The 27,777-nt window shown below is 40.9% G+C and overlaps 1 protein-coding gene across 1 annotated transcript in view; it reads right to left on the bottom strand.

Moving 5' to 3' along the window:
- The window catches only part of LOC115461883 (WD repeat-containing protein 41-like), a gene marked incomplete at its 5' end in the record, with an annotated part of 110,182 nt that overhangs the window by 5,655 nt on the left and 76,750 nt on the right, over window positions 1-27,777 (bottom strand). Inside the window, 3 exons of the mRNA XM_030191943.1 lie at window positions 1,186-1,319; window positions 17,933-18,021; window positions 24,895-25,016. Of these exons, the coding sequence (XP_030047803.1) occupies window positions 1,186-1,319; window positions 17,933-18,021; window positions 24,895-25,016 (345 nt within the window). The remainder of the gene's footprint in view (window positions 1-1,185; window positions 1,320-17,932; window positions 18,022-24,894; window positions 25,017-27,777) is intronic.

Genomic DNA, 27,777 nt, shown 5'->3' with positions numbered 1-27,777 from the left:
CTCGTGGAATCTTTCCTGGAAGCACTCAAGACTCGGGAGACACCCTCTGAAAGATCTAAAGAGGCAATTTTTAAGCTCTCAACATCCAGGCCGTGAAAGCCAGAGATTGGAGGTTGGGATGTAGAAGCAATCCCTCGTTCTGGGTGATGAGGGTCGGAAAACACTCCAATCTCCACAGTTTCTTGGAGGACAACTCCAGAAGAAGAGGAAACCAAATCTGACGGGGCCAAGAGGGCACAATCAGAATCATGGTTCCGCGGTCTTGCTTGAGTTTCAGCAAAGTCTTCCCTACTAGAGGTATGGGAGGATATGCATACAGAAGGCCTGTTCCCCAATGTAGGAGAAAGGCATCTGACGCTACTCTGTCGTGGGCCTGAAACCTGGAACAGAACTGAAGGACCTTGTGATTGATCTGAGTGGCAAAAAGATCCACCGAGGGGGGTGCCCCACGTTCGGAAGATCTTGCGGATTACTCCCATGTTCAGTGACCACTCATTAGGTTGCATTATCCTGCTCAGTCTGTCGGCCAGACTGTTATTTACGCTTGCCAGATAAGTGGCTTGTAGAAACATGCCATGACGGCGCACCCAAAGCCACATCTCAACGGCTTCCTGACACAGAAGGCGAGATCCAGTGCTCCCCTGCTTGTTGGTGTAATACATAGCAACCTGATTGTCTGAATTAAAATGATTTGGTTTGACAGCCGATCTCTGAAAGCCTTTAGAGCGTTGCAAATTGCTCGCAGTTCCAGGAGGTTGATCTGAAGATCATTTCCCTAAAAGGACCAAGCCCCTTGAGTATGAAGCCCATCTACATGAGCTCCCCACCCCAGGAGGGATGCATCCGTTGTCAGCACTTTTGTGACTGAAGAATTTGGAAAAAGCGCCTGCATTAGGGGTTTTCAATGTAAGTCCTTTTTTCCTTCAAAGATCAGTAAGTCTTTCCAATATAAACAACAGCTAAAACAACTTGGCAGCTTTTTTTTTTTTTAAAGCTGTACAGATTAGCCAAAACTAGCAACAGACCATTCATCTATCCTACTGAGCAATATATTGGCTTGAGCAATATATCATGATAATGATCGCCACCATGGGTGTTATTTCAAGAATGAAATCTACTGAAAAAATCATCATAACTAATGAAAATAAAACAGATGAATGTTTACATCTCCTGTAATAATTTTACCTGTACAGCTGATGAGTGTCCGATCAAATCACCAATAAGCTCTACAGAACTTTGAACAACATTGTCTTGCATCTTTTTAACCGTTTGACTCGGTTGCTTGCTTGCTTTTCCAAATCCCCACATACTGAAGATACCTAACCAAGTAAAAGATAACAAGATCTCACTTAGGTTTCATCCTTTAAGAAAACACGATTAACATACACAGTAGATGATAGCTGAGAAAGATCATCAAGTTCATTCTGTGTCCCTTGCTATTCTGTTCATACCAAAGAAATAGCATAGCTGTGAGCCATGAAGAGCAAACACCAGCTAAGATTTCTTTTATTCTGCACAGTCTGTCTTGTATTCTTCCCTTCTATTCTATCATGGCTAAATGAGTATACAAGATCCCCACACTTAGTTCCTAGCAGCACCAACACCTCCCATGCTTAACCAAAAGATGTGTAATAATACAAATAGACAGCAATACTAGTTTGGCTATTGTCCAACATAGAGCCTTATAGGCCCCCTGCATAAAATTCAGTAGGTAATACTATTTGGTTCTTTCAACTTAGGATTTGTTCATTTTTTCAGTGCAGTGTTTCTATGTTTTCTTTATAAGAGAGTTTTAAATAAAAAAAAAGAAGTAGACTGATGACAAATTTTGGTTTACATGCATGCTTTGAAGATCAGAAACTCAAGCTAATTATTCTGAATGACAATCATACTTAAGATAGCCCATACAAAAGAGTACTGAGAGTACTGGGGAAGGTGGCAGGAGAACTCCTATTCCAATTAAAATCAAGACTGCAGTATTTACAAGAAAGAATTTTCTCTTACAGAATCCTTCACATTGCTTATAGTTATAGTTTGTCCATTAAAATCACTTGAGAAAATAAAATTGCTTACCTGTAAACGTATGTTCTCCGAAGATACTGTAGCAGTTCATCTCACCTGTCATACAAGTGGGCCAATATTCTTCTAGGTCTTTGTGGCAAGGTATAAAGGCCTTTAACTGCTGATTTGCATCAGTCCCAGGGCTGTAGCAGCATGGAGCTTCCTTCAGTTCCATAAAACAGTTCTGTTTGCAGGAGGGGGAGGGGGAAAAGAGAGGTGGGGAAGCAACTCCAAAGAGGAATCTGGAGAGAGTTAAATGGGCAACTGATTCTGCCATGGATCTAATCCTATGAGGTTAGACATGTCCCTCTAAGGTCAGATCTGCCCAGACAAAACGTAATTATGCACTTTGTCAACACATTCCCAGCCCTACTGAGGTTAAAATAAAGAGCTAGATGAAATTTTTACAGGTTTAAGTTCATGTTAGGCATAACAGTTCTTTTTTTATTCCACAGAATTAAGGTGTTTTTTTTTTTTACTTAAGAACATAACATTAGCCATACTGGGTCAGATCAATGGTCCATCTAGCCCAGTATCCTGTTTTCCAAACAGTGGCCAAGCCAGGTCACAAACACCTGGCAGAAACCCAATTAGCAGCAACATTCCATGCTACCAATCCCGGGGCAAGCAGTTGCTTCTCCATGTTTGTCTCAATAGCAGACTATGGACTTTTCCTCCAGGAATTTGTCCAAACCTTTTTTAAACACAGATACGCTAACCGCTGTTACCACATCCTCTGGCAAAGAGTTCCACAGCTTAATTATTCGTTGAGTGAAAAAATATTTCCTCCTATTAGTTTTTAAAGTATTTCCATGTAACTTCCTCGAGTGTTCCCTAGTCTTTGTACCTTTGGAAGAAGTAAAACATCGATTTACTTCTACTCTTTCTACACCACTCAAGATTTTGTAGACCTCAATCATATCTCCCCTCATCTGTCTCTTTTCCAAGCTGAGGAGCCATAACCTCTCTTTCCTCATATGAGAGGAGTTCCAACTCCTTTATCATTTTGGTCGCTCTTCTTTGAACCTTTTCTAATTCTGCTATATCTTTTTTGAGATATGGCGACCAGACTCACGGTGTGGTTGCACCATGGAGCGAACCAAAGGCATTATAGTATTTTCGGTCTTATTCACCATCCTTTTCCTAATAATTCCAAGCATCCTGTTTGGTTTTTTGGCAGCCACAACACACTGAGCAGAAGATTTCAGCGTATAATCTACAATGACACCTAGATCTTTTTCTTGATTGCTGACCCTCAAGGTGGACCTAGAATCAGGTAACTATGCCCAGTCTTCCAATTCCTAAGGTCTTCTTGCAGTATTTCACAGTTTGCATGTGTTTTAACAACCTTGAATAGTTTTGTGTCAGCTGCAAATTTAATCACCTCACTCGTCATTCCGATTTCCATCATTTATAAATATGTTAAGTAGCACCGGTCCCAATACAGATCCCTGCAGCACTCCACTGTTCACCCTCCTCCTTTGAGAGAAATGACCATTTAACCCTACCCTCTGTTTTCTCTCCAATAACCAATTCCTAATCCAGACCACAGCCTTGCCTCCTATCCCATGACGCTTTAATTTTCTCAGGAGTCTCTCAAGAGAAACTTTAACGAAAGCTTTCTGAAAATCTAGATACACTACATTAACCGACTCACCTTTATCCACGCCTTCAAAGAAATGAAGCAAATTGGTGAGGCAAGACTTCCCTTGGCTGAACCCATGCTGACTCTGTCCCATTAAACCATGTTTGTCTATGTGTTCTTTAATTTTATTCTTTATAATAGTTTCCACTATTTTGCCCAGCACTGACATCAGGCTTACTAGTCTGTAATTTCGCAGATCACCCCTAGAACCTTTTTTAAAAATCGGCATCACACTGGCCACCCTCCAATCTTCAGGTACTATGGACGATTTTCACGACAGGTTACATATTACTAACAGCAGATCAGCACTTGAGTTCTTTGCGTACCCTTGGATATCTGCCATCCGATCCAAGTGATTTGCTACTCTTTAATTTGTCAATTTGGCTCAGTACATCTTCCAGGTTCACCGAGATTTCTTTCAGTTCCTCCACATCACCACCCTTGAAAACCATTTCCGGTACAGGCAGGTCACATCTTCTTCCGTAAAGACTGAAGCAAAGAATTCATTCAGTTTCTCTGCTATGACCTTGTCCTTCTTTGAGCGCCCCTTTTCCTCCTTCATGATCTAACGGTCCCACGGATTCCCTCGCAGTTTTTCTGCTTCTGATGTACCTAAAAAGTTGTTACTGTGAGTTTTAGCCTCTGTGGCAAGTTTCTCTTCGAGTCTTCTTTATTAATGCTTTGCATCTGAGTTGTCAGTGCCTATATTGCTTCTTATTGTCTTCATTTGGATCCGTCTTTATGGAGACGTGGCCTAAGAAGCAGAACACCACCCTAGTATGACATATCTGGTTTAAGAAACCTCTACAAATTATATAATAGTGGTCTATGAGGGTAATAATACAAAATTTGTCAACTACAACATAAATCCTCCCAAATAAGTATATTGATATGTATCCCAAAAATTTTTAATACATTTTTTATACATTAAACTTCTTACAAAAAGGAAGGAAAAAGCCTCATCTGACTCCTTTATCAGGCAGAATGCCTTAGATTTCCTGGAGTACAAATTATCATCATTGGCTAAAAAACCTTCCCACCTAATGCTGTGTAAATTTCAAATCTTTAAGCAAACAAAATAACGAGCAACGAGCTTTTAATTGTTAGCTTTTAGCTTGTGTCACTTTGCCGGATCTCATTCCCATAATGCTATTCCACTGCTGACAGTGGCCAAGGTTTCGTGACCTTCTTCAGGGCTCGTGGAGCAAACTGTCAAGGCAAAGTAAAAATCTTATTCAAACTGCAAATACATTCCAAAATTTTATACAAAACCTACAATATACTTCTTCTGCTTCTCACAGTTTATCGTGGTAACTGGATCCTTACATTACTAGCACAATATGGTGCCCTTCCTTTTAAAACCTGACGTCAGATGCCAGCTGGAGCTATCCACCAGTCTGCTCATACTAAGGTGATTTTCAAAAAAAGTGACACCATTCTATTATCGCATTTAAGCCTGCTGGCTCCATTATTCTTTTAAGCGAAAAATCCATCTCTGTTCTGCTTGAAGTAAAGTCAATTGTCTATCTCCTCCTCCTTGTATTTTCTCGATCTTTTGTAGCAAAGAGTCAAACTCATGATTTTCACAATTGCAGTGTAGATCTAATGGGGACGTGGTCTTCTTGGTGTTTATATTACTTTTGTGTTCAGTTAAACATATTGCTAACTTCCTAGATGTTAGTTCAACATAAAGCTTTTGGCAAGGGCATTGAATACAGTATACAACAAAATCTGATTGACAAAGAGGTATTATTATATTGAAATATTATAACTTTGCCTGTTTGTGGATCAATAAAAGTAGGTGTAACCATCATAATCTTGCACATTTGGCATTTGCCACATGTCAAATGTCCCCGTCTTTCTACTGGAGGACCTTGTAAATTCAATGTCCTTAAAGTTGAGTGGCTCAATATTTCTTTAAGGTTTCTTCCCCTGCTAAAGGCACAGCGGAGAAGTTGAAAATGCTGGCATAGTTTGGATAATATCCAAATGTTTTTTAATTCCTGTTGCCATTTTTGAAGCTACAGTCGTGAATCAAAATACACGTTACTAAATTTTTCTCATCAGTTTCTTTAATCTTTGTCATGATTGTGGCCATGCCCTTATGTCCAGACCTACTGTTTCTATGTATCTAGCTCTGCGGCCTCTCCAGTCTGCCTTTTTCCTGCTGTTGTTCTTTCTGTTAGTCAAGCCTTGCTTTGGTGTCTCTGAAGCCCCTGCTTCTGCTTCATTTCCTACTTGTGACATCATCAGCCTACTCCTTTATAAGGACCCGGGGAACCTTCCTGCGTTGCCTTTGTAACAGGTTTATTTCCCTTTTCTTGTTGTTGTTTGATTCTGAGGGAACTGGTTTTCTTGTTAGTTGTGCCTCTGGGCACAGCCCTGAGCCCTGTGTGTGGTTTTGGTTTGAACCTGTATGGATTACTTGCCTGTTATCTTTGCTTCCAAGCAGTGGCGTTCCTAGCCTCAACGACACCTGGGGCGGATCGCCGATGCGTTCCCCCCCCCCCCCCCCCGGGTGCAGCACCCTCCCCCCTGGCGAAATGACAATCCACCGGTGCACACAGCTGGGGGGGGGGGGGGGCCGCAGCGCGCGCCTGTCGGCTGCGAGTTCGCTATGCTAAATTCCCTCGTTCGCTGCAGCTCCCTCCCTCTGCCCCGGAACAGGAAGTAACCTGTTCTGGGGCAGAGGGAGGGAGCTGCAGCGAACGAGAGAATTTAGTGTAGCGAACTCGCAGCCGACAGGCACGCCGCGGCACCCCCCAGCGGCGTGCACCCGGGGTGGACCGCCCCCACCCCCCCCCCCCTTGGTACGCCACTGCTTCCAAGGAAAGCCCTGTTCTGTTTCCCTGTGTGTGTGTGTGTGGTTCTGGTTTGAACCTGAATGGATTACTTTCCTGTTAACTAGGCTCTCCAGCATAGTCTGTTTTGTTTCCCTGTGTGTGTGTGTGGTTCTGGTTTGAACCTGAATGGATTACTTTCCTGTTAACTAGGCTCTCCAGCATAGTCTGTTTTGTTTCCCTGTGTGGTTTCCCTTGTTACCTTTCACTGTTCGGACAGCCGGTTGTTGCCAGCTTCTTTCCTTGATTACTTTACTTCCGTGCATCTGTGTCTGCTCTCTCTCCAACTGCCTTCCCTTTTCCTACCCAGCTGTGTGTGCTGGCTGAGTTCTGGTAAGAACATTCTTTATTTGTTTTTCCTTTTGTTTGCTTTAACCCTTTGTCTGCAGTGTTTGTTAGTGTACTCTTGTGAGCCCTGCTTCTTTCTGACTTGTGTATTAGAAGCAGCCCCTCCCTTTAGCCTGTTTAACTCTTTGTCTGTTGTGTTTGTCTTCTGAGCATTGCTCCTTATCTGATTTGTGTATGTAAAGGCAGCTTTCCCTGTTTGCTTTCTTTTCCCTTTGTCTCTAGTGTCTGTTATTCGACTCTGTGGAACTGCCTTGTGTATTCCTATGAGTGGTTTCCCTTTATCCTTGAGTGCCGTGTGGCACAGCCTTGTGTATTCCTATGAGTGGCTTCCCTTTATCCTTGAGAGCCATGTGCCACAGCCTTGTGTATTCTTATGAGGGGCTTCCCTTTACCCTTGAGTGCTGTGTGGCACAGCCTTGTGTATTCTTATGAGGGGCTTCCCTTTACCCTTGAGTGCCATGTGGCACATCCTTGTGTATTCCTATGAGTGGCTTCCCTTTATCCTTGAGAGCTGTGTGGCACAGCTTTGTGTATTCTTATGAGTGGCTTCCCTTTATCCTTGAGATCCGTGTGGCACAGCCTTGTGTATTCTTTTGAGTGGTTTCCCTTTATCCTTGAGTGCTGTGTGACACAGCCTTGTGTATTCTTATGAGGGGCTTCCCTTTTCCCTGAGTGCTGTATGGCACAACCTAAAGTGTTCATATGAGTGGCTTCCCCTTATCCTTGAGTGCTGTGTGGCACAGCTATGAGCGTTCCTTTGTGTGGCCTTGTTCTGAGTTTTCCCTGTGTGCATTTGTTTGAGTCCTCTCTGTGAGGTTTCTGTTTGAATTTGAGTGGGTTGCTCTAGTGCAGCACTGAGTTGTCTCTCTGTGTAGCATGAGTGGGCTGTTCTTTCATTTAGCTGTGTCTACTAGCACAACCCTGAGCTTCCTCTCTGACTGGTTCTGTTTGTGTTTGAGTGAGTTGCTCTACTGTTTAGAAGTGACTACTAGTGCAGCCCTGAGCGGTCTCTCTGTGTGCCACGAATGGGCTGTTCTTTTGTTTAGCTATGTCTACTAGCACAGCCCTAAGCATCCTCTCTGTTTGGTTTCTGTTTGAGTGGGTGGTTCTTCTGTTTAGCTGTGACTGCTAGCTCAACCTTGAGCTGACTCTCTACGTGGCACAAGTGGGCAGCTCTTCCATTTAGCTGGGACTACTAGCTCAGCCCTGAGCTACCTCTCTGTGTGATTTCTGTTTGACTTGACTTCTGTTTATAGCTGTGGTTCTAAGCACAGCCCTGAGCTACCTCCCTGTGTGGTTTTCCCTGTTACCTTTCTTGTTGTTTCTACCATGTGAGTCTGAGTGGGGTTGTCCTTTCCCCTTCAGTTTCTTTGTACCTGTGTGTAGGGTCTTTTGACCCCTTGTTTGTGGCTCTGATTAGTGCAGTGTGTGCACTGCTTGAGTAGTACTTGTTCAAGAGATTCCATTCTGTTTCTTTTCCCATCCCTCTGGTATGAGTGGGTTCCAGTTTGGCCTTGTGGCCCGTATGCTTGGACTCTGTTATGGGTGGGTTCCAATTCGGCCTTGCAGCCCATATGAGTCATTCCTTTGTTCTTGGTTTTCGCTTTAGCTAGGCTCTTGTTTCACCTTGTTTTGAGCGTGCTCTATTTGCCATGTCTGGTATCCTGTCTGGATTCAGTGTCTGGTTCACCTCTGCTCTGCGCCTCCCCAGAGGTCTTGTCGAGAGACGAGGCGGCAGACAAGATCGAACCAATTTGACAATTAGACTGAACCGTCCATACACTCGATCACAACAATGAAGGACTCAGTTCTAATCAACCTGTCCAAATACTCACTCACTACTAATGAATATAGAGTACTGTTAAAGGGACTTTCTTTTGTCCTACCATCCTTTATGATGCTTTCCAGTTAAGGATTGATTTGAAAAAAAAAATTTATGTCTTTTGCAGATTAAATCTTTTTTTCATGATAAAGAATTACAGAATACAGACATATCTAGAGTCATGCTGAAATTGAAATGGATTCCACCTTGTCCCCCTGACCCCGCAATTCTAATTTTTAAACAATTGGTGCTGAAGGAAATTGAAACTGTGGAGATATCAAATAAAAAAAATATATGTTAACTGCACCAGAGAAGAAAACATTTGTGATTAAAGCCTTGCAGAAAAACAATGAGATTAGAACGGATAAAGGGGGCTCTATTGTACTTCAAGACAGGTCAGCACATGAGATGGAGATTGATCGACAGTTATAGAATCTCTTGGAATATGAAGAGCTTATCTTCATATTCCAATATGAGATCTGACAGACTCATTGAAAGAACAGATCTATAGAATCACAGGTGAAGGTTTCTCGAAAGGATTTCTGACACAAAAGGCATTTGCTTTCTTGAACACAAAGAATCCTCAGATCCCAGTGTTTTATACACTACCTAAGGTCTATAAAACTTTGGACCATCCACCTGGACGCCCTATCGTATCCAGTAGAGGCTCGACATTAGAACCACTTTCGAAATATGTGGACACCTTTTTGAGACCATTAGTGGAAGTTACGAGATCTTATACAAAAGATTCTACAGATTTTTTGAATCATTTAAATAATAGAATACAGTATCAAGATATCGAGTGGCTAGTTACCTTAGATGTTACAAGCCCACACACAGTGATACCACAAAAATGAGGCTTTAATGGTTATGGCCGATATACTGGGTACTAGACATGATTTAAAAGTCCCAACTCAATTTATCATTTCATTAATATCTCTGGCCATGAAGGAAAACTACTTTCAGTTTAATGGGAAGTTATTCCAACAAAAATCTGGAGTAGAAATGGGTATGACCATGGCTCCCTCTATAGCCAATTTGAAAAAGTTCATGTGTATACTTCCCCATTTCTTGGAAATGTAGATATCTGGGTGAGATTTATTGATGATACTTTTTTTCTTATAGAGGGGTTGTAAGGAAGACTTACTGAAGTTTATATCAGCTCTTAATGAATACAATCCAGCTTTACGGTTCACAGCAACTATGATAGAAAAGTTATATCTAGATATTAGAATCAAAAAGGAAGAATATGGATTCGAGACCACTATTTTCAGGAAAGAAATAGATCGAAATACCTTTACTATAAAAGCTGCCATCCGAAAAAACTAAGGGATAGTTTACCGTTTTCACAGTTCCTAAGATATCGCCGTATCTCCTCAGGTGACGATGATTTCAGCGAAAAATCTAAAGATTTACAAAAACGTTTATTGGAAAGAGAATATCCGAGACAAGTGATAAGAACTGCTTATAGAAGGGCGAAATATAACAACCGGGAACATTTACTGCAACAGAAGACTAAAGAAACTGAGGAGAAAGATTTAATAACATGTGTATTGCAAATATTGAGCCACTCAGCTTTAAGCACGTTGAATTTACGAGGTCCTCCAGTAGAAAGACGGGGACATTTGACATGTGGCAAATGCCAAATGTGCAAGATTATGATGGTTACATCTACTTTTACTGATCCACAAACAGGCAAAGTTATAATATTTCGATATAATTATACCTCTTTGTCAATCAGATTTTGTTGCATACTGTATTAAATGCCCTTGCCAAAAGCTTTATATTGAACAAACATCTAGGAAGTTAGCAATACGTTTAACTGAACACAAAACTAATATAAACACCAAAAAAACCACGTCCTCATTTGCTGAACACTGCAATTGTGAAAATCACAAATTTGACTCTTTGCGTTATGTAGTTCTACAAAACATCGAGACAGTACAAAGAGGAGGAGAAAGGCAATTGACTTTACTTCGAGCGGAACAGAGATGGATTTTTCGCTTAAGAACAATGGAGCCGGCAGGCTTAAATGCGAGAATAGAATGGTGTTATTTTTTTTTTGGAAAATCACCTTAGTATAAGCAGATTGGCGGATAGCTCCAGCTGGCATCTGATGTCAGGTTTTAAAAGGAAGGGTGCCATATTGTGCTAGAAATGTAGGGATCCAGTTACCACGATAAACTGTGAGAAGCAGAAGTATATTGTAGGTTTTGTATAAAAGTTTGGACTGTATTTGCAGTTTGAATAAGATTTTTACTTTGCCTTGACAGTTTGCTCCTCAAGCCCTGAAGAAGGTCACGAAACCTTGGCCACTATCGACAGTGGAATAGCATTATGGAAATGAGATCTGGCAAAGTGACACGAGCTAAAAGCTAACAATTAAAAGCTAAGTAGTTATTTTGTTTGCTTAAAGATTTGAAATAAACACACTATTAAGGAAGGTGGGAAGGTTTTTTAGCCAATGATGATAATTTGTACTCCAGGAAATCTAAGGCGTTCTGCCTGATAAAGGAGTCAGATGAGGCCATTACGCGGCTACATGTCCTCATCCGCCACAACACAAATTTAGAAAACAATGTCGCCAAATCCCTAATCCAAACTGATTTTCGAGACCCCACGATTTTGTTGCTCACAGTCACTCACGCTATTGAGTTCCTCATTTAGTATCCAGAAACCATTTCTATGTATGTGTGTTGGCGTGATGTTTCTGTTTCTATTACATGTGACATAGGTCTGTTAATAACCCTGTTCTTTATTCTATACTTTTAAAGGTTAAAATTGCAAGTGTATATTGATGGTACCATACAAATAGCCTAACTAAGTCAGCAGGTTATTTATTTGCCTTTATACATAGCCTCCCTGGGGATTTCTTATCAGCTGCAGGGATGGGCAATCCCCGGAGGGTGCTCCTTTTATGTTTTTTTATTTCTACACCTTAACCGACTTATGTATGTCATTTAAGTCCATACGGGATCCCTTTTAAATGAAGCTGTATATTGCTTATTTTTGATGTGTTCATATGCTATAATGAACTTCTGTGTTGACTTTGTTTGCATCTGCGGAACTGCTTGAATATAAAGCCTTTTGAAATCTGTTTATGGTGTGTAAGATCTGAAAGTTTCGCCAATTCCTCATTTACAGGAATCAGAAGTACTTAAAAACTATTAGCATGTGTAATGCTCTCCTGGACTGGCCATTCAGGGGAGACCTTTGCACTGCTCACAGATCCACCTTTGTTCTATCATTTTATTCTATTCTTACAAAGAGAGTTGGTGCAGCTTTCAGATAGGGAAAAATTTATGAGCTCTTCTTCCTGATTCCTTTCTATTTAATACAGGAAGTCACAACTGTTGCAATTTCATTCTCTCTTCCTCTCCAGGAGAGTGAAAGCTAGAAACGCTGGTGCCTGATTTTTCTAAACTGTTTGTATGACTTGCAGCTGTCCTGGAATTTATGCTGCGCGTCTTTGGTTTTCTCCTTGATTCAACTAGCTCTTGTCATGTTGTGGTTGTGTCTTGGAGCAATGTGCTTTTTCCTACTTCTTCGACTGGTTGCAAAGGGTTACTTAAACTCTATGTGAAGGTCAATCAAGGGTGTCTGCACTTTTAAATGTTTTTATCCCTTCCATTTTTCTTTTTCAAGGTACCTTTTTCTTGCATTGCAATCTGAATATGCCCTGCTGCAATTCAGGTGTATAATATTTTTATACATTTAATGATTCAAATCCATTTTGACCTTTCTTATATTTCTTCTCTTAGAGAGACATTGATTTGGAACTTTTGGTTATACATTAGTTTTCCCAGTACATTCTTTTTTTTTTTAAGCCTATTTTTATCTTAAACACTTCAGGGTGGTTTTCTAAATTTTTATTCTTAATGCTTTGTTCCTTACCCTGCCCCTTCCCCTGGCCCCGCTGCTGACACACCCCCATTTATACCCACGGCCCGCCTCCTAACCCTCCCTTGTCTGAATTCTCCCCCTGTACTGCTCATTTTCTGATTCTTGTATTTACGCACTTGTTCTCCATGACTCTCGCAAGACGTTATGACTTCTTTCAATAAATTAACCACATAAGTTGCACTGCTGGTCTGTTTAAGTTTTGCCTTTGCCCAGATGGATACGGGAATCACCTTGACGTCTCTCACTGAGGGGACAGCTGTCAGCGGAGAAGAGCTACCACATAATGCAGCAGAACTGAGGGCAACGTTCCTGAAACGAATCGCCAGGTTAAAGGACAAATGCGCAGATCCCAACTTTACCCGGTGTGAGATGCACAATCTTATGGTGCGAGAGTTTCGATACATGCATCAACTGGTCCATGAGGAAAAGACACCAGCACTCCATGTACTGGAGTTGCAAGAATCTTTTTCCTCTGTCCATATGTCTGAATCATCTAACTCGTAAGTCCTGCAGGCCTCCTGCAGCTAAGGGCCCAACCCTTGGTGAATGGTAGTCATCGCAGGTGAAGATTCCATACCTACTGGCGATAGATTGCAACGCAATGCCTGCACTTTTTGACTATTTTTGTGCACCATGTATTCCTGACCCTCCATACATCAATCACTTGAACTATCAATATCATCTCCAAATTTTTATTTTTATTGTTGTTTTTTGTACCCTTCCCTTTTGTTCCATATACTTAGCCTCTACTGTTATTTCACCATATATTATTAGCTATCACCAATCTGTCTTGCACATTATGCAAGCCAGAAGTGGGGATACATTCTGGAAATCCCAGTTTCCTGAGAATAACAGACTTTGCCTGTTTCAGCCTATTTATGACTCTTGAATCTCCAGATTTCTTTATACTTCAGGACATCCACTTTGAACTTTCAGACCTGCTTGACAATTGGCACCTTTTCCTTCCCCGACAAGACTAACCAACAGCGACCAGATCTAGTGAACTTGCTGTTGCTGACCTGTACGCCCGTGCAAACATCAAAGATCTATCACCCATGAGGATATTGTCGTGCAACTCCTTGATACCTGTTGAAAACATCTCAGAACTAGAACCTCCGGCAAATACTGTCAAGCAAGATCAGGAGAGAATTAATTTGAGATCTACAGTTGCTATTTATGGACATTACAGACTCATAATTTGTTTTATTTTCAGTTTAGCAATAATCCTGATTGAAAGGTTCAATTTTATTTTGTTTTCTTATTATTCCCTTTCTAGCTAATGACACACTCTCTATTATGAATGGACAGTCAGAATTGGACTCTAATTGTCTTTATTTTCTTTTTGCATTGGTTTTGAACATTTCATGAACCTCTTTTCTGCCATTTCTGTTTATGTAATTTAAATTTAAGTTGATACTGCTCACACAAGGGTAACATCAAACCCTAATACTGGCCAAGATATCACAATGTAGGTGTAAACCCTGTTAGTATCAGCCAGTTATGCCATTATTTAACTGTGGTACAGGCTCACTTAGTTGCATGTCTCTCTGTAGGTTTGACCAAGCTCCAAGTGGGGTTATGTTAAGGGATATATAAAACTCTGGGGTGGGTTCGTGCTTATATAAAAGGGAACTTCATGCTCCCCAGTCATTATGCCTATGTCAACGCCTATGTATGGTCCTTCTTAGTATTATTACTGCTATTTTTTTCCCATATGACACAACTTCTTTGTTGTAATTTCCCTGTCTTCTTTCCTGCAGTATTACTTTGATTTATAAATCATCCACTATAAAAAAAAAATGTTTTGGGTGTTGTGCAATAAAATAAAAGAAAAAGAAAAAATTATAGCTATAATTCAAGACATTTCTCTAGAAAAATAAAATACAGCATGGAATATTATCTCTATATATAAAAGGCACCACCAACGTTCTAAATGAAGCCTCCAGCCTTAAGTGTGAAGGGGGAGAGATATCAGTTTTCCCCATGAGTGTCTGCCCCGCCCTCGCTCTCTCTGTAACACAAACAGTGAAGGAAAACACAGCAAAGCACAAAATCAAATCGCTCTCTCTGTAACAGTGAAGGACTCAGAGGGGGGAGGGGAGAGAGGGCAGAAGCCCTCACTATCTCTGTAACATAAACACAGCACAGCAGGAAACTTAACACTGAAGGACTCGACTCTGAGGGGGGAGGGGACAGAGAGGACAGACAGCACAGGGGAAGGGAGAGAGGGCAGAGGGCAGGGACACACACACTCCCACATGCACACAGAAGAAAACCTTGCTAGCCCCCGTTTCATTTGCATCAGAAACGGGGCTCTTTTACTAGTACAAAATAACATCTTAAAAATGAAAGACAATATTTTAAGATGAATCCTGGCAATTACTGGTAGCCAATTCAATTGGCACATAGCATATTATGCAATTTTAGGCCAAGTATAATATGGGCTGCAGTATTCTAAATATACTAAAGACCATTCATTTGTAATTTTAACAAGTCCATGAAAGGACTCACACTAATTAACACATCCTATCACCAGGACTTGAAATTACTTTGAGCCAGGTAAGGTGCTGGCTCAGGACACAAAATCTCAATGGAATCAAAAGCCTGCCTCAACACTTATCTTTCACAGTGACAAGTGTGTTCTCTCTTCTCTGCATGGCCACTGGCAATGCTACAGGTTTAAATGCAAGAACAAGTATTTCCTGTTTAAGAGTTTAAACCTGTGGCAGTACTGGCTGTTATGCAGGGACATGAGCACACAAAAGCAAGAAAAAACAAGCTCTTACTACTGTTTAAAGGGCTGATGCAGAAGGGCAGCAAAAGCTGGCTCAAAGCACCACAACAAAAAGGACAGTAGCAAGGCTCAAGTTTTGTTCTACAAGGCAGTTATTTTCTGTTCTTTGGCTTCTGGAGAGGTAGCACTGCTACTGACCTGAATTAGGTGTTAATTAAGGAGTAAGGACGCAGAATATTTGCAAAGGTTATTAAGGACAATCTTATTACTGAGTTAGCTTGAACTTACTGCCACAGCCTACATTAACAGATAACCTCTAAAAGGCACAGCAGGACCTAGTTTAGTCTTCAATTCCACCCACCCCTAGCACAATTCTTCATTTATAGTCAGTTATTCTAATTTGGATAACAAGGGAGAAGTGCTCTTACAGAGTTTTAATTACATTTCATTACTTTCTAAGAAGAAAACACTAAATAAATAACACAATATACCATATAAGCTAAAGACTTTTTTTTATATATATATTAGACTAATATCCTTAATACCTTAGCAAGTTTTAAATTAATGAAAAACTCAAAAATACTAAGATGGAGACAGAAGTCTAGCAGTGAGAGGGGTGCTATCCAATCTTTTGCACTGAATGTCACATGTATGATCATCACCCAGTTGGTGAGCAGTAATATGTGTGTGCTCGATGCAAAGAGCTCCTAGCTCTCAGAGAATGGCACAGGAACACAGTTTGTCCACGTCCATATGGGTTCTGTCTCAATCCCCACTCCATCCCCGCAGGTTTAGTCTCTGTCCCCGCACTGTCCATACGGGGCCTGTCTCTGTCCCCATCCCACCACCGCCCCATCCCCATGGGCTTTATCCTTATCTGAAGAAGCCTCGAACACTTACGATTTTATATTTAAATCTTTTTATTATAGTATAAAAAGGAACAATAACTCAGGGTGAGATTTCAGCTTTACTTCTACAGTGGGGAGATCAGACTTGTATTGCTTGTTGACAAAGGCTGGCTTGGATTCAGGGACGTGGTCTATTTAGCTGATAATTTGGCTGATTGGTTCTCAGGTATATTTTTCAGCACTCACAGAGATATATAAGTAGATACCTATTTTGTGTAATTCTCTGTGTGATATATATATATCTTTTGTATTATTCTATAGAAATCTATTGTGTAGTAGTACCCATTGTCCCTAGACAAAGCCAAGCTTAGTACCATTCTTGGTGAACACTGGATGCAGGGAATTATTAGGAAAGGGATGGTGAATAAGACCGAAAACACTATCATGCCTTTGTATCACTCCATGGTGCATCTACACCGAGTATTGTGTTCAGTTCTGGTCGCCATATCTCAAAAAATATATAGCGGAATTAGAAAAGGTTCAAAGAAGAGCGACCAAAATGATAAGGGGGATGGAACTCCTCTCGTATGAGGAAAGGCTAAAGAGGTTTGGGCTCTTCAGCTTGGAAAAGAGATGGATGAGGGGAAATATGATTGAGATCTACAAAATTCTGAGTGGTGTAGAAAGAGTAGAAGTAAATCGACTTTTTACTCGTTCCAAAAGTACAAGGACTAGGGGACACTCGAGAAAGTTACATGGAAATACTTTTAAAACAAATAGAAGGAAATATTTTTTCACTCAACGAATAATTACACCCTGGAACCCTTTGCTGGAGGACGTGGTAACAGTGGTTAGCGTATCTGTGTTTAAAAAAGGTTTGGACAAATTCCTGGAAGAAAAGTCCATAGTCTGCTATTGAGACAGACATGGGGAAGAAACTGCTTGCCCTAAGATTTATAGTATGGAATGTTGCCACGATTTGGGTTTCTGCCAGGTACTTGTGACTTGGCTTGGCCACTTTTTGGAAAACAGGATTACTGGGCTACATGGACCATTGGTCTGATCGAGTATGGCTATTCTTATGTTCTTAATGGTGATTAGCTGCTCCGCAAATTCATACTACAGTGACAACCTGTGTAAAAAAGCAATTAAAATTGTTGCCACTCATAAGTGAAGGCTATATATTCTTCCTACTCTTGCAAAATAAACATTTTCTGCTCCTTCAATCATTACAAAGTTACAACTTGATCTTCTTTAACACAAATGAACTTGCAATTCCGAGCCCCATATCTCCAGTACTTTCAGTATTCTCTATCTGTTATGATGGTATATAGGGCAACAAATTAATTTTGAAACTACTGTTCTTTTAACATAACTATAAACAGATACATTGTTATTATTTTTATAAGACCACTATTGATGACATTTCACTGTAAAATCCAAACTATGAAGGAGTGAAGTGTATACACAAATCATAAAATATCCTTCACTCAAGAGTCGTTGGTGAACCGCAGAGCACTTTGCAGAAAAATCCATTTCCCCCTGAGGCTGCAGTTATATACTACAAAACGGTGGCCAGGGTAGGTGATAAAATCTGAGGCTTTTCCTTCCTATATTAATTTTTGACATTGCAAGTACTGTTGTCCTGAGAACTGTTTAAATACTGAACACATAGTGAAGAATATTTTGTGATTTGTGATTTTCCTGTTCAATTTGGAAATGATAACAGACCTGTAGGAACAGCTTCAGCTGAGGGGTGCTTCCTTTCTTTTATCTCCCAAATGCGGACACTACCATCTTCTGAACACGAAATTATCTGTCTGTTTGAATACGGACAGAAAACATTCAGAAAAACAAAAGAAAAATAGTTTAACACTTGTTGTATTGGTGATGCAGTGCACACTCATTCTCATATCCCTATGTGACAGTCTTTTTCATGTTTGCCTTTCTTTTCATTAGTCTTACAAGCAACACAATGGAAGGCTAATGCCAAGTTCTATGTGCATAGAAATTATTTCTCATCACTTGGCACTAATATGTTGTGACAACAAATTCATTCAACATAAACAAGAAGGATTTATTATATACAGGGCTCCATAAAAAAAACAAGATCTCTTACATAGTTTCAAAATACTTTGCAATTGTTTAAACATTTAGTATAACCTTTGAAAATACATTAGTATAATGGGGTTTTTTTTATATACATTCACAAAGTCTTTAATGCCACTGAGCTGTTGGTTCAATAAATTCTGGGGTTTCATTAACAGCATAATTGTTTTGTGAACTCGATGCGCTGGAACTCCATCCTGTTGAAAAATAAAGTACTCAGAAATGTCTTGAATTTCAGGAAGACATTTCTGCTGCAGTAGGACATTTTGGGTTAATTGGAAAAATGTTGGTGGTCCCTTTATTTTTCCCTGGACACCGTGTCCTCCTCTCTTATCATTAACTTAATAAATAATACAACAAAGCGGCTGGTGGCACTTTACAGGCTAAAAAAGGTATTGGTGCTAGAGCTAACTTCTCAATATCTTCAATTCTGTAGGAATGAAAAAGCCTCAGTTTTGAACAATTAAATATTGAACTGTTTTAGAGAATATATATTTTTTGGATGGAGGCAGGTTTTTTTTAGCAAGTGATGAAAGTCTTAGACAAATATATAATTTGCCTGTGCTATAACTGAGGCATTTTCCTTCCTACCAAATGAATGTATACTCAGAAGTAAGATTTACACCACATAGAATTGGTGAAGTTTTCTATTATAGTTGGTGATTTACTTCACTCCTAAGTTATATCTGAAGCTGGAACTTCCAGGATATGTCCACTGCTGTTACACACTATCATTTTTATCCTAGAGAACAGGCTTGTCCAACTTTTTTCTATCAGGGGCCACATTTTATAAGCTATAACATTTGAAGGGCCAGCATACCGTTATGTTTTCCCCCACATGCTTTGTCAAATAGTAGTACAATACATCAATGCATTGTCCTATTCCCAGCCTTCAACCGGTTTCTCTCTCTCTCCCTTATGTATCCCCCCCCCCCCCCAGCCTTCACCCAGTCTTTCTCTCTCTCTCATCTCTCTCTCTCTCTCTCATGTACTCTCCTTAGCCTTCATCCAATCTCTCTCTCTCAGTCTCTCTCATGTACCCACCCCCCCCAGCCTTCACCCAGTCTCTCTCTCTCTCTCTTTCATGTACCCCACCTCCTTCCCCAGTCTCTTTACCCTCACCTAGTTTACCGCAGTAAACATCACAAGAATTGCTAAGCTTCCGAAGGCCAGAAAAAAGCACTTGGTGGGCCAGATTCTGGCCCGTGGCCCATAGGTTGGACAAGCCTGCTCTAGAAGTTTTAACAACTAATAGAGAAGTTTATACACAATTTTTACTTCTGTATTAAGATACTTGGTTGGTGATACTGTCAGTCTATCTTTGTACTATGCAGAGACACTTCTTCCTCATTTTGCACCATCTCTGAGCAATCTAGCACATCTCTTTTTAACACTGTTATTAATAACAGATTATGGCTTAATCAGGATCTTCATTTTCTCCCTCAAGTCTTTATTACACTTATCTGAGATAACTTATAAATGGTAAAATTATGCCTTACCTGCTGATAATTTTCTTTCCTTTAGTAGCAGCAGAAGAATCCAAGAACTGGTGGGTTGTGTCCATCTACCAGCAGGTGGAGATAGAGATTACAAAGCTGAAGGCAGTGATACCAGATGGCTAGCTCCTCCTTCACCTCAGTACATGTCTCATCACCAAGCAGAATCAGACAAGAAACCAGGAAGCCTTCCTCACCAACCATACAAAACAGAAACTTGTCAGTCTGCCTTAAGAGAAACCACAACTGCGATGGAGTCCTCTTCAGTGGCTTCTGTTCTCTTTCCTCTTCTCCTTTTTTTTTTTTTTGGAAACTAAAGACCAGGACAAGAACAGATAGGCAAAACAAGCACGGCTGACAAAGGGCCGGATCCTGAATTCATCTGCTGCTACTAAAGGAAAGAAAATTATCAGCAGGTAAGGCATAATTTTACCTTCCTTAGCGTATGCAGCAGATGAATCCAAGAACTGGTGGGATGTACCAAAGCAATCCCTAAGAAGGGTGGGAAGTCGCCGCTCCCTGATGGCCACAGTCTGACTCCAAGACCCACTCTGTCAAGGAAGCAGCCACCGCCTCATCATATCCGATGGCACAAGCACCGCCTAGCCCACAATGTGTCCTGAAGTGCTACAAGACGAACAGAACCAAAAGAAAGTCCAGACGAGGGAGACTGCACAAGCACCACCTGGCCTGCAATGTGTCCTGAAAGGCTAGAAGACGAACAGCACCAAAAGCAGATCCAGGCGGGAGACCGGTTACACCGTCCCCTGTCCCATCCACCACCCCGGAGACAGAAGGAGGAGGCAAAGGGCTCTCCAGTCCGGGAGACTCGCATCCATGACCACTGTGGAGGCGCCAAGTCATCCCTTCCACAGGAAAGAATTGCAAAACCACCAGTTCATGCACAGGCGTACCAAGAACAGACAACAGAAGACACTGCTGCTGACACTCCTGGAACACAGAAGACGACCCGTCAAGAAGCAACAGCTGTAGATGCCATCTATAAGCACCACCCACAACACTACCTCCAAAGTGTCTGCCACAGAACCCAAAATATGAATGCATAGCCAGGCCTGAGGACTCAGTGCCCTGAGCAGACTGCACACCCAAGTCTGAACCTAGATCTTCCAGTTCTTGGTCAAGAAAAAAAAATCATACCACAGCTGTCTGGAATGGGATGAGGTGGCTCATTTGAAGGGTGACCACCCAGCTCAAGGATTCCGAGAAGACCTGGGAAGATAAACTCTCGAACCTCGTTTAGAACGAGGTGCACTCTGATGCTGTCCTTGCGGAGAATAACGCAAAACTCCCAAACCTAGGAAAAGGTGAATGGAGCCATAGCCATGCCGACAGGCAAAGCTTGGAACTGAACATGAGGACTCAGAACGGCCAAAAGGAGAAAATGCAGATGAGGGGACCAAAGAGGAAAAAGGAAATGCTTCCTAAGGGAGAAGTGCAGGGAAAATTGAAGTGCAGGCTAAATTGAAGTAGCTCTGAATATAGCCAGCTGTCTACATTGAACTTTCTTTATATTGAAGAAAAAGTGCAAAAATGCAATAAAAGCCTTAGAGACACTGCAACAAATAGCTAGCTAGAGATGCCACAGATACAGTGGAAGCTGGAACTGGAATGCAATAGTTTGATCAATGTCAGAGAGCAAAACTAGAAGAGCAGAGCTGCTGTGGGAAACAAACACAGCTAACCTTTGGCACTGTAGCATAGTATAACTACTACTACTACTACTACTATTACTAAACATTTCTAAAGCGCTACTAGGGTTACGCAGCGCTGTACAATTTAACATAGAGGGACGGTCCCTGCTCAAGGAGCTTACAATCTAAGAGACAAGTGAACGGACAGTCCGATAGGGGCGGTCAAATTGGGGCAGTCTGGATTTACTGAACGGTAAGAGTTAGGTGCCAAATGCAGCATTGAAGAGGTGGGTTTTAAGCAAAGACTTGAAGATGGGCAGGGAGGGGGCTTGGCGTAAGGGCTCAGGAAGGTTGTTCCAAGCATAGGGTGAGGTGAGGCAGAATGAGCGGAGCCTGGAGTTGGCGGTGTTGGAGAAGGGTACAGAGAGGAGGGATTTGTCCTGTGAACGGAGGTTACGGGCGGGAACGTAAGGGGAGATGAGGGTAGAGAGGTAGTGAGGGGCAAGCAGACTGAATGCATTTGTAGGTAAGAAGGAGAAGCTTGAATTGAATGCGGTATCTGATTGGAAGCCAGTGAAGTGACCTGAGGAGAGGGGTGATATGAGTATATCGGTTCTGGCGGAATATGAGACGTGCAGCAGAGTTCTGAACAGATTGAAGGGGTGATAGATGGCTAAGTGGGAGGCCGGTGAGGAGTAAGTTGCAGTAGTCAAGGCGAGAGGTAATGAGAGCATGGACGAGAGTTTGGGTGGTGTGTTCAGAGAGGAAAGGGCGAATTTTGCTGATGTTAAAGAGGAAGAAGCGGCAGGTCTTGGCAATCTGCTGGATATGCGCAGAGGAGAGGGAGGAGTCAAAGGTGACTCCGAGGTTGTGGGCAGATGAGACGGGGAGGATGAGGGTGTTATCAACTGAGATAGAAAATGGGGGAAGAGGAGACGTGGGTTTTGGTGTTTATCAAGAACTGCTTATCAAGGCAAGCAATATGAGAGAGGGAAGTAAAATATGCCTCATAGAAAGGAGCTGAGGGCCACAGTTTCTAATATGATGCACAAACCAGCCTTAAACCTGTGACCTAAAAAAACAACAAGGCAAACGATCTGCAAAATCCAATATGGAAAAAGAAGCCAGCAGATCAATATAACATCAGAAAGATTTTATTGAAGATACCGCATGTAAACAAATTATCATTTTATACCTTATATATGTATAACATTTTATCATTTTATACCTTATACATTATCTATTTGTTCATGAATATATGAGAAACTACGGTGGATGTTGTTTTTATATTTTAAGTATGTTGTTTTTATATTTTAAATTTGATGTTTTATTTATTATAATTCAATCTGTTTGTTTATTGTAGCCCCTGACGCAGCCCTTGGTGGGCGAAACACGGCCTGTGTCGGGCAATTTGTTTACATGCGGTATCTTCAATAAAATCTTTCTGATGTTATATTAAACCTGTGACCTTCAGGCTGAAAGTCAACCATCTTCCAGAAAAATAAAACTATTTTGCTGAAGGTACTGCACCATGACAGCACTGAGGTAAAAAGGGCCTCAGCGCGTGGCAAAAACAGTTCCCACCACTAACGCAGGGCCCTTTTTACTGCAGCTTAGTAAAAAGGCCCCTTAGGTCCGTGAATTTATTTTTCTTTGGGGGGGTTTATTTACTTATTTTTTTCTTCTTTTATATAATGCTGTTGATATCCCTTATCTCATCCCATGGTTTCCAATATCATCTTTATGCTGACGACACCCAGCTTTATCTCTCCACACCTGACATCACTGCAGAAACCCAGGCCAAAGTATCGGCCTGCTTATCCGACATTGCTGCCTGGATATCCAACCACCACCTGAAACTGAACATGGCCAAGACCGAGCTTCTTGTCTTCCCACCCAAACCCACTTCTCCTCTCCCGCCACTCTCTATCTCAGTTGACAACACCCTCATCCTTCCCGTCTCATCTGCCCACAACCTGGGTGTCATCTTCGACTCCTCCCTCTCTTTCTCTGCGCACATCCAGCAGATAGCCAAGACCTGTCACTTCTTCCTCTATAACATCAGCAAAATTCGCCCTTTCCTCTCTGAGCATACCACCCGAACTCTCATCCACTCTCTCATTACCTCTCGCCTTGATTACTGCAACCTGCTCCTCACTGGCCTCCCACTTAACCATCTATCACCCCTTCAGTCCGTTCAGAACTCTGCTGCACGTCTTATCTTCCGCCTGGACCGATATACTCATATCACCCCTCTCCTCAAGTCACTTCACTGGCTTCTGGTCAGGTACCGCATACAGTTCAAACTTCTCCTGCTCACCTACAAATGCACCCAATGTGCAGCCTCCCCCCCCCCCCCCACCTCTCGACCCTTAGCTCCCCTTACGTTCCTACCCGTAACCTCCGCTCTCAAGACAAATCACTCCTTTCAGTACCCTTCTCCACCACTGCCAAATCCAGGCTCCGCCCTTTCTGCCTCGCCTCACCCCATGCTTGGAATAAACTCCCTGAGCTCATACGCCAGGCCCCCTCCCTGCCCATCTTCAAATCCTTGCTCAAAGCCCACCTCTTCAATGTCGCCTTCGGCACCTAACCACTATACCTCTATTCAGGAAACCTAGACTGCCCCAACTTGACATTTCGACCTTTAGATTGTAAGCTCCATTGAGCAGGGACTGTCCTTTTTTGTTAATTTGTACAGCGCTGCGTAACCCTAGTAGCGCTCTAGAAATGTTAAGTAGTAGTAGTATATCCATCTTCCTATAGATTTTATTTCCATTAGTTCTCTCCCTTCTCTACGTTGTGGGCTAAGATTTATATAATGCTGCCTAATTTTTGTTTCTGTATGTTATAATTTCCTACTATATCTTTTTTGAGATGTGGTGACCAGAACTGCACACAATACTCGAGGTGCAGTTGTACCACAGAGAAAAACAATGGTATTATAACATTCTCAGTTTTGTTCTCCATTCTTTTCCCGATAATTTCTAACATTCTATTTGCTTCTTAACCATGGCTGCACACCGAGCAGAGGGTTTCAATGTATCATCAATGATGACACCTAGATCCTTTTCCTTATGTTGAACCTTGCATTCTTAGTAACTCCCCTACTAATCAACCTATCATTCATTTCTCCTCACATATCTTTTCCCTTTAAAGGGCAGAGAAGCACAGAGGTCCAAAACAAAATTATTTCTGTACAATTGACAGCACCTATATAAAATTAGTGAAACTGACTCAGAACCAATGACTAACACAGGATATGCACCTCTTAACATTTTACAAATTTTGTTCTGTAATACACATGCTGCTGGTTTCACACCCTAAAAATACAGTATTATGCTGTAAATCTTTTCTGGTTTTTTGAGAGCACAAGTCTAACATAAAACATACTTCTTGTTAGTAGTTCAATACAAAAAGAAATAGGCTTTAGTACCTGTTTGGAAATTTAGCAATATGCAGCACATTTGAGTCATGAGCAGTCCTCTGGTAAGCAATCACACGTTTCATTTGAAGATTATATACATATATTCCTCTTCCTATAGCTGCAAACACACACTGAGAGAAAAATAATCAATGGGATATCATTCAGAGAAAAAAGGAAGAGGAGGGAGACAAAGTCCTCACGGAAAACTGAGCATCAAACAAAAAAGTGAGGCGAATACCAAGAGGATATCCAAAATGCAAGGACCTTTATTGTAGCAATCACATAAAAGGAAGAAGTCTGGACATAGATAGTGACTTACATAGAATTAAACAATATTGCACAAATATCGGTATGGTTAAGAAAATGCGGATTTAAAACAACCCTAATGTATACAATGCTAATGTAAAAAATATATTTCAAATGTCTCCCAAAAGGTGTGCATGCATACGGATTGGGATGTCAATGAAATAGAATGGTGACATAATGATAATACACCAGTGTCAATTTAGCTCTAGTTAATTTAGGGGTCCATTTACTAACCCGCATAAGTGCCTACGCACGCCCAACGTGCGCCAAATTGGAGTTACTGCCCGGTTACCGTGTGGCCCTTGCGGTAATTTCAATTTTGGCACGCGTCCGCTATGCACGTCTGAAAAATATTTTTTATTTTCTGGCGCGCACCAGCTACACGTGTCAAGTGGCATTTGACGCAAGTAACCCATTACCGCCGAGTTACTGCATGAGACCTTACCACTAGGTCGATGGCTTGCGGTAAGGTGTCAGACCCAAAATGGAGGAGCGGAAATTTTCATTTTGCCGCACGGCCGTTTTCAGCAAAAAAGACATTTTTTGTAGGTGCGCTAAAACATAATTCTGTGCACACCCAAAACACGCATCTACACTACCGCAGGCCATTTTTCAGCGCACCTTAGTAAAATGGCCCTTTAGAAAAGCTTGCTGCACATTCTAACTGAAAAGTCTTAAAACAGCGGCAGTATCAGAATAGTGATAAAGTGGATTTCCAAGAAGCACTGAAGCTGTTTTCATGACTTTACTTTACTGAGGAAGAGCCAGAATTTTTAGTAGACTGGTCCCCCAGACATCCCAGGAAAGCAATGGGGCACCCTAGAGGGGAGTTCTGTGCATTGGCATTGTATACATTAGTGTTGCTTTAATACCGCGTTTTCTTAACCACACCAATATTTGTGAAGTATTGTTTAATTCTATGTAAGTCTCTATCGACGTTCAGACTGCTTCATAGTGTGCTTTTTCAATTTAGAAGGCACAGTGATTTGCACAGCAAAGGACACTAAAACCTTCGGATTCAAGCTTCCTTTTCACTAACATTAGCCTGACAGGTATTTTGATTCATTGTTACTCTGGGCACTATCTTGTTTAGAAGAATCTCATATCCATCCATATTTTTAAATGATGACACATTTTAGTAGATATTATATGTTATATATGTCATTAAATCATGACACATTTTGATGGAGATCGTTTAATACATTTGTGGAGACTACCTTGAAACAGCGTTTTTTAACGCGAAACATGGATCTGTGTCGGTTGACATCTGGTCTCCAATTTTGCATATACAAAGAAAATTAAAGCTGTAGCTGAAGTTAAAAGCTAAGTATTTGGATATAATAAGAAATTGTTATGTATAATAACTGGGAAAGCTTTATATAACTACTAAAACGCTATTAAGCTTAAAAATATTTCAAAAAAGAAAGATATAAGAAATGGCTGAAGGAAGTACTCTTAAGGATTGATGAGGATTGCAATACACCCCTTTATTGACATATGCTAGGCTCATTTAGCCTTACTAGGGGAGGGTACGCTGATCTGACTGATCCTAAAAAAATATTATGACTTCCTGATTCAGGGGATCCTAGAGAGATATATGGTACACTGGTGAAAAGAAATAGATTGAAGTAGAGCATATATGTAAGAGTTTGATTGTGAGCTCCCTTCTATATAAATAAAATCTGGTGCTTATTAATATCATAACATTTTAATGGATAGCACATGTTATGTTATTATTATCTTTTAGGCACTACTGGCATGAGAATATTTGTTAATACTCTCGTGCTGTGCATGCACTGCCTCTTTATGGCTTTGTGGATGAATAAGTTTTCATTATTTTTGATGTATAACACTCTTACATTTTATCATTTTACTTATATTTAATGTAAGCAATCATGTAAGTATATTTTTGTATTTATACTATTCTATTTCATCTTTACTAGGCTTGTTGACCCCTGAGGTAGGCCCATGTGCTGAAACACGGCTTTTTCGGGTCCCTTTATGTGATCGCTACAACAAAGGTCCTTGAATATTGAATATCCTTTGTACTATTGATTGCTTATTAATTATTGTACGCCATATTGAGCCTGCCCATGAGCGGGAATATTGTGGGATATAAATGTCATAAATAAATAAATAAATATCCTCTTGGTATTCACCTCACTTTTTTGTTTGATACATCATTCAGAGAGACACACAAAACCATTATTTAAGGTAATGAATTTCCAGTACTAATGTGGTACTATAAAGCTATGGTCAGCTTCCCTGTGCTTATCCTTTGAACCTATAAAATTCAACTCATCTGTCTTTGAAGATCAAGCATAGCAAATCATCCAAGAAAAGATGACATTTAGGAGACACAATAAAGTACAAGTTTGCAAATAAATAGCTGGTGTTACTAATGTATTCCTCAATAAAATAAATTTTTTTAAACAACCCCGCAGTACTGTATGGCAGCCTGTAAATCACTACACTAAACATCTGGTAAGATATATCAAAGGTAAGTATTTTTACGGAATATTTTGACAACAAAAAAGTAAAATTGAATTTTTGTGGTTTCAGAACAGAACAAACTGCCACAGAACT

Source organism: Microcaecilia unicolor, chromosome 2 (assembly GCF_901765095.1).
Source record: "Microcaecilia unicolor chromosome 2, aMicUni1.1, whole genome shotgun sequence".
Classification (NCBI taxonomy): Eukaryota; Metazoa; Chordata; class Amphibia; order Gymnophiona; family Siphonopidae; genus Microcaecilia; species Microcaecilia unicolor.
The sequence above is the reverse complement of the archived record's forward strand: the minus strand, read 5'-3'. Positions and strand labels throughout refer to the sequence as shown.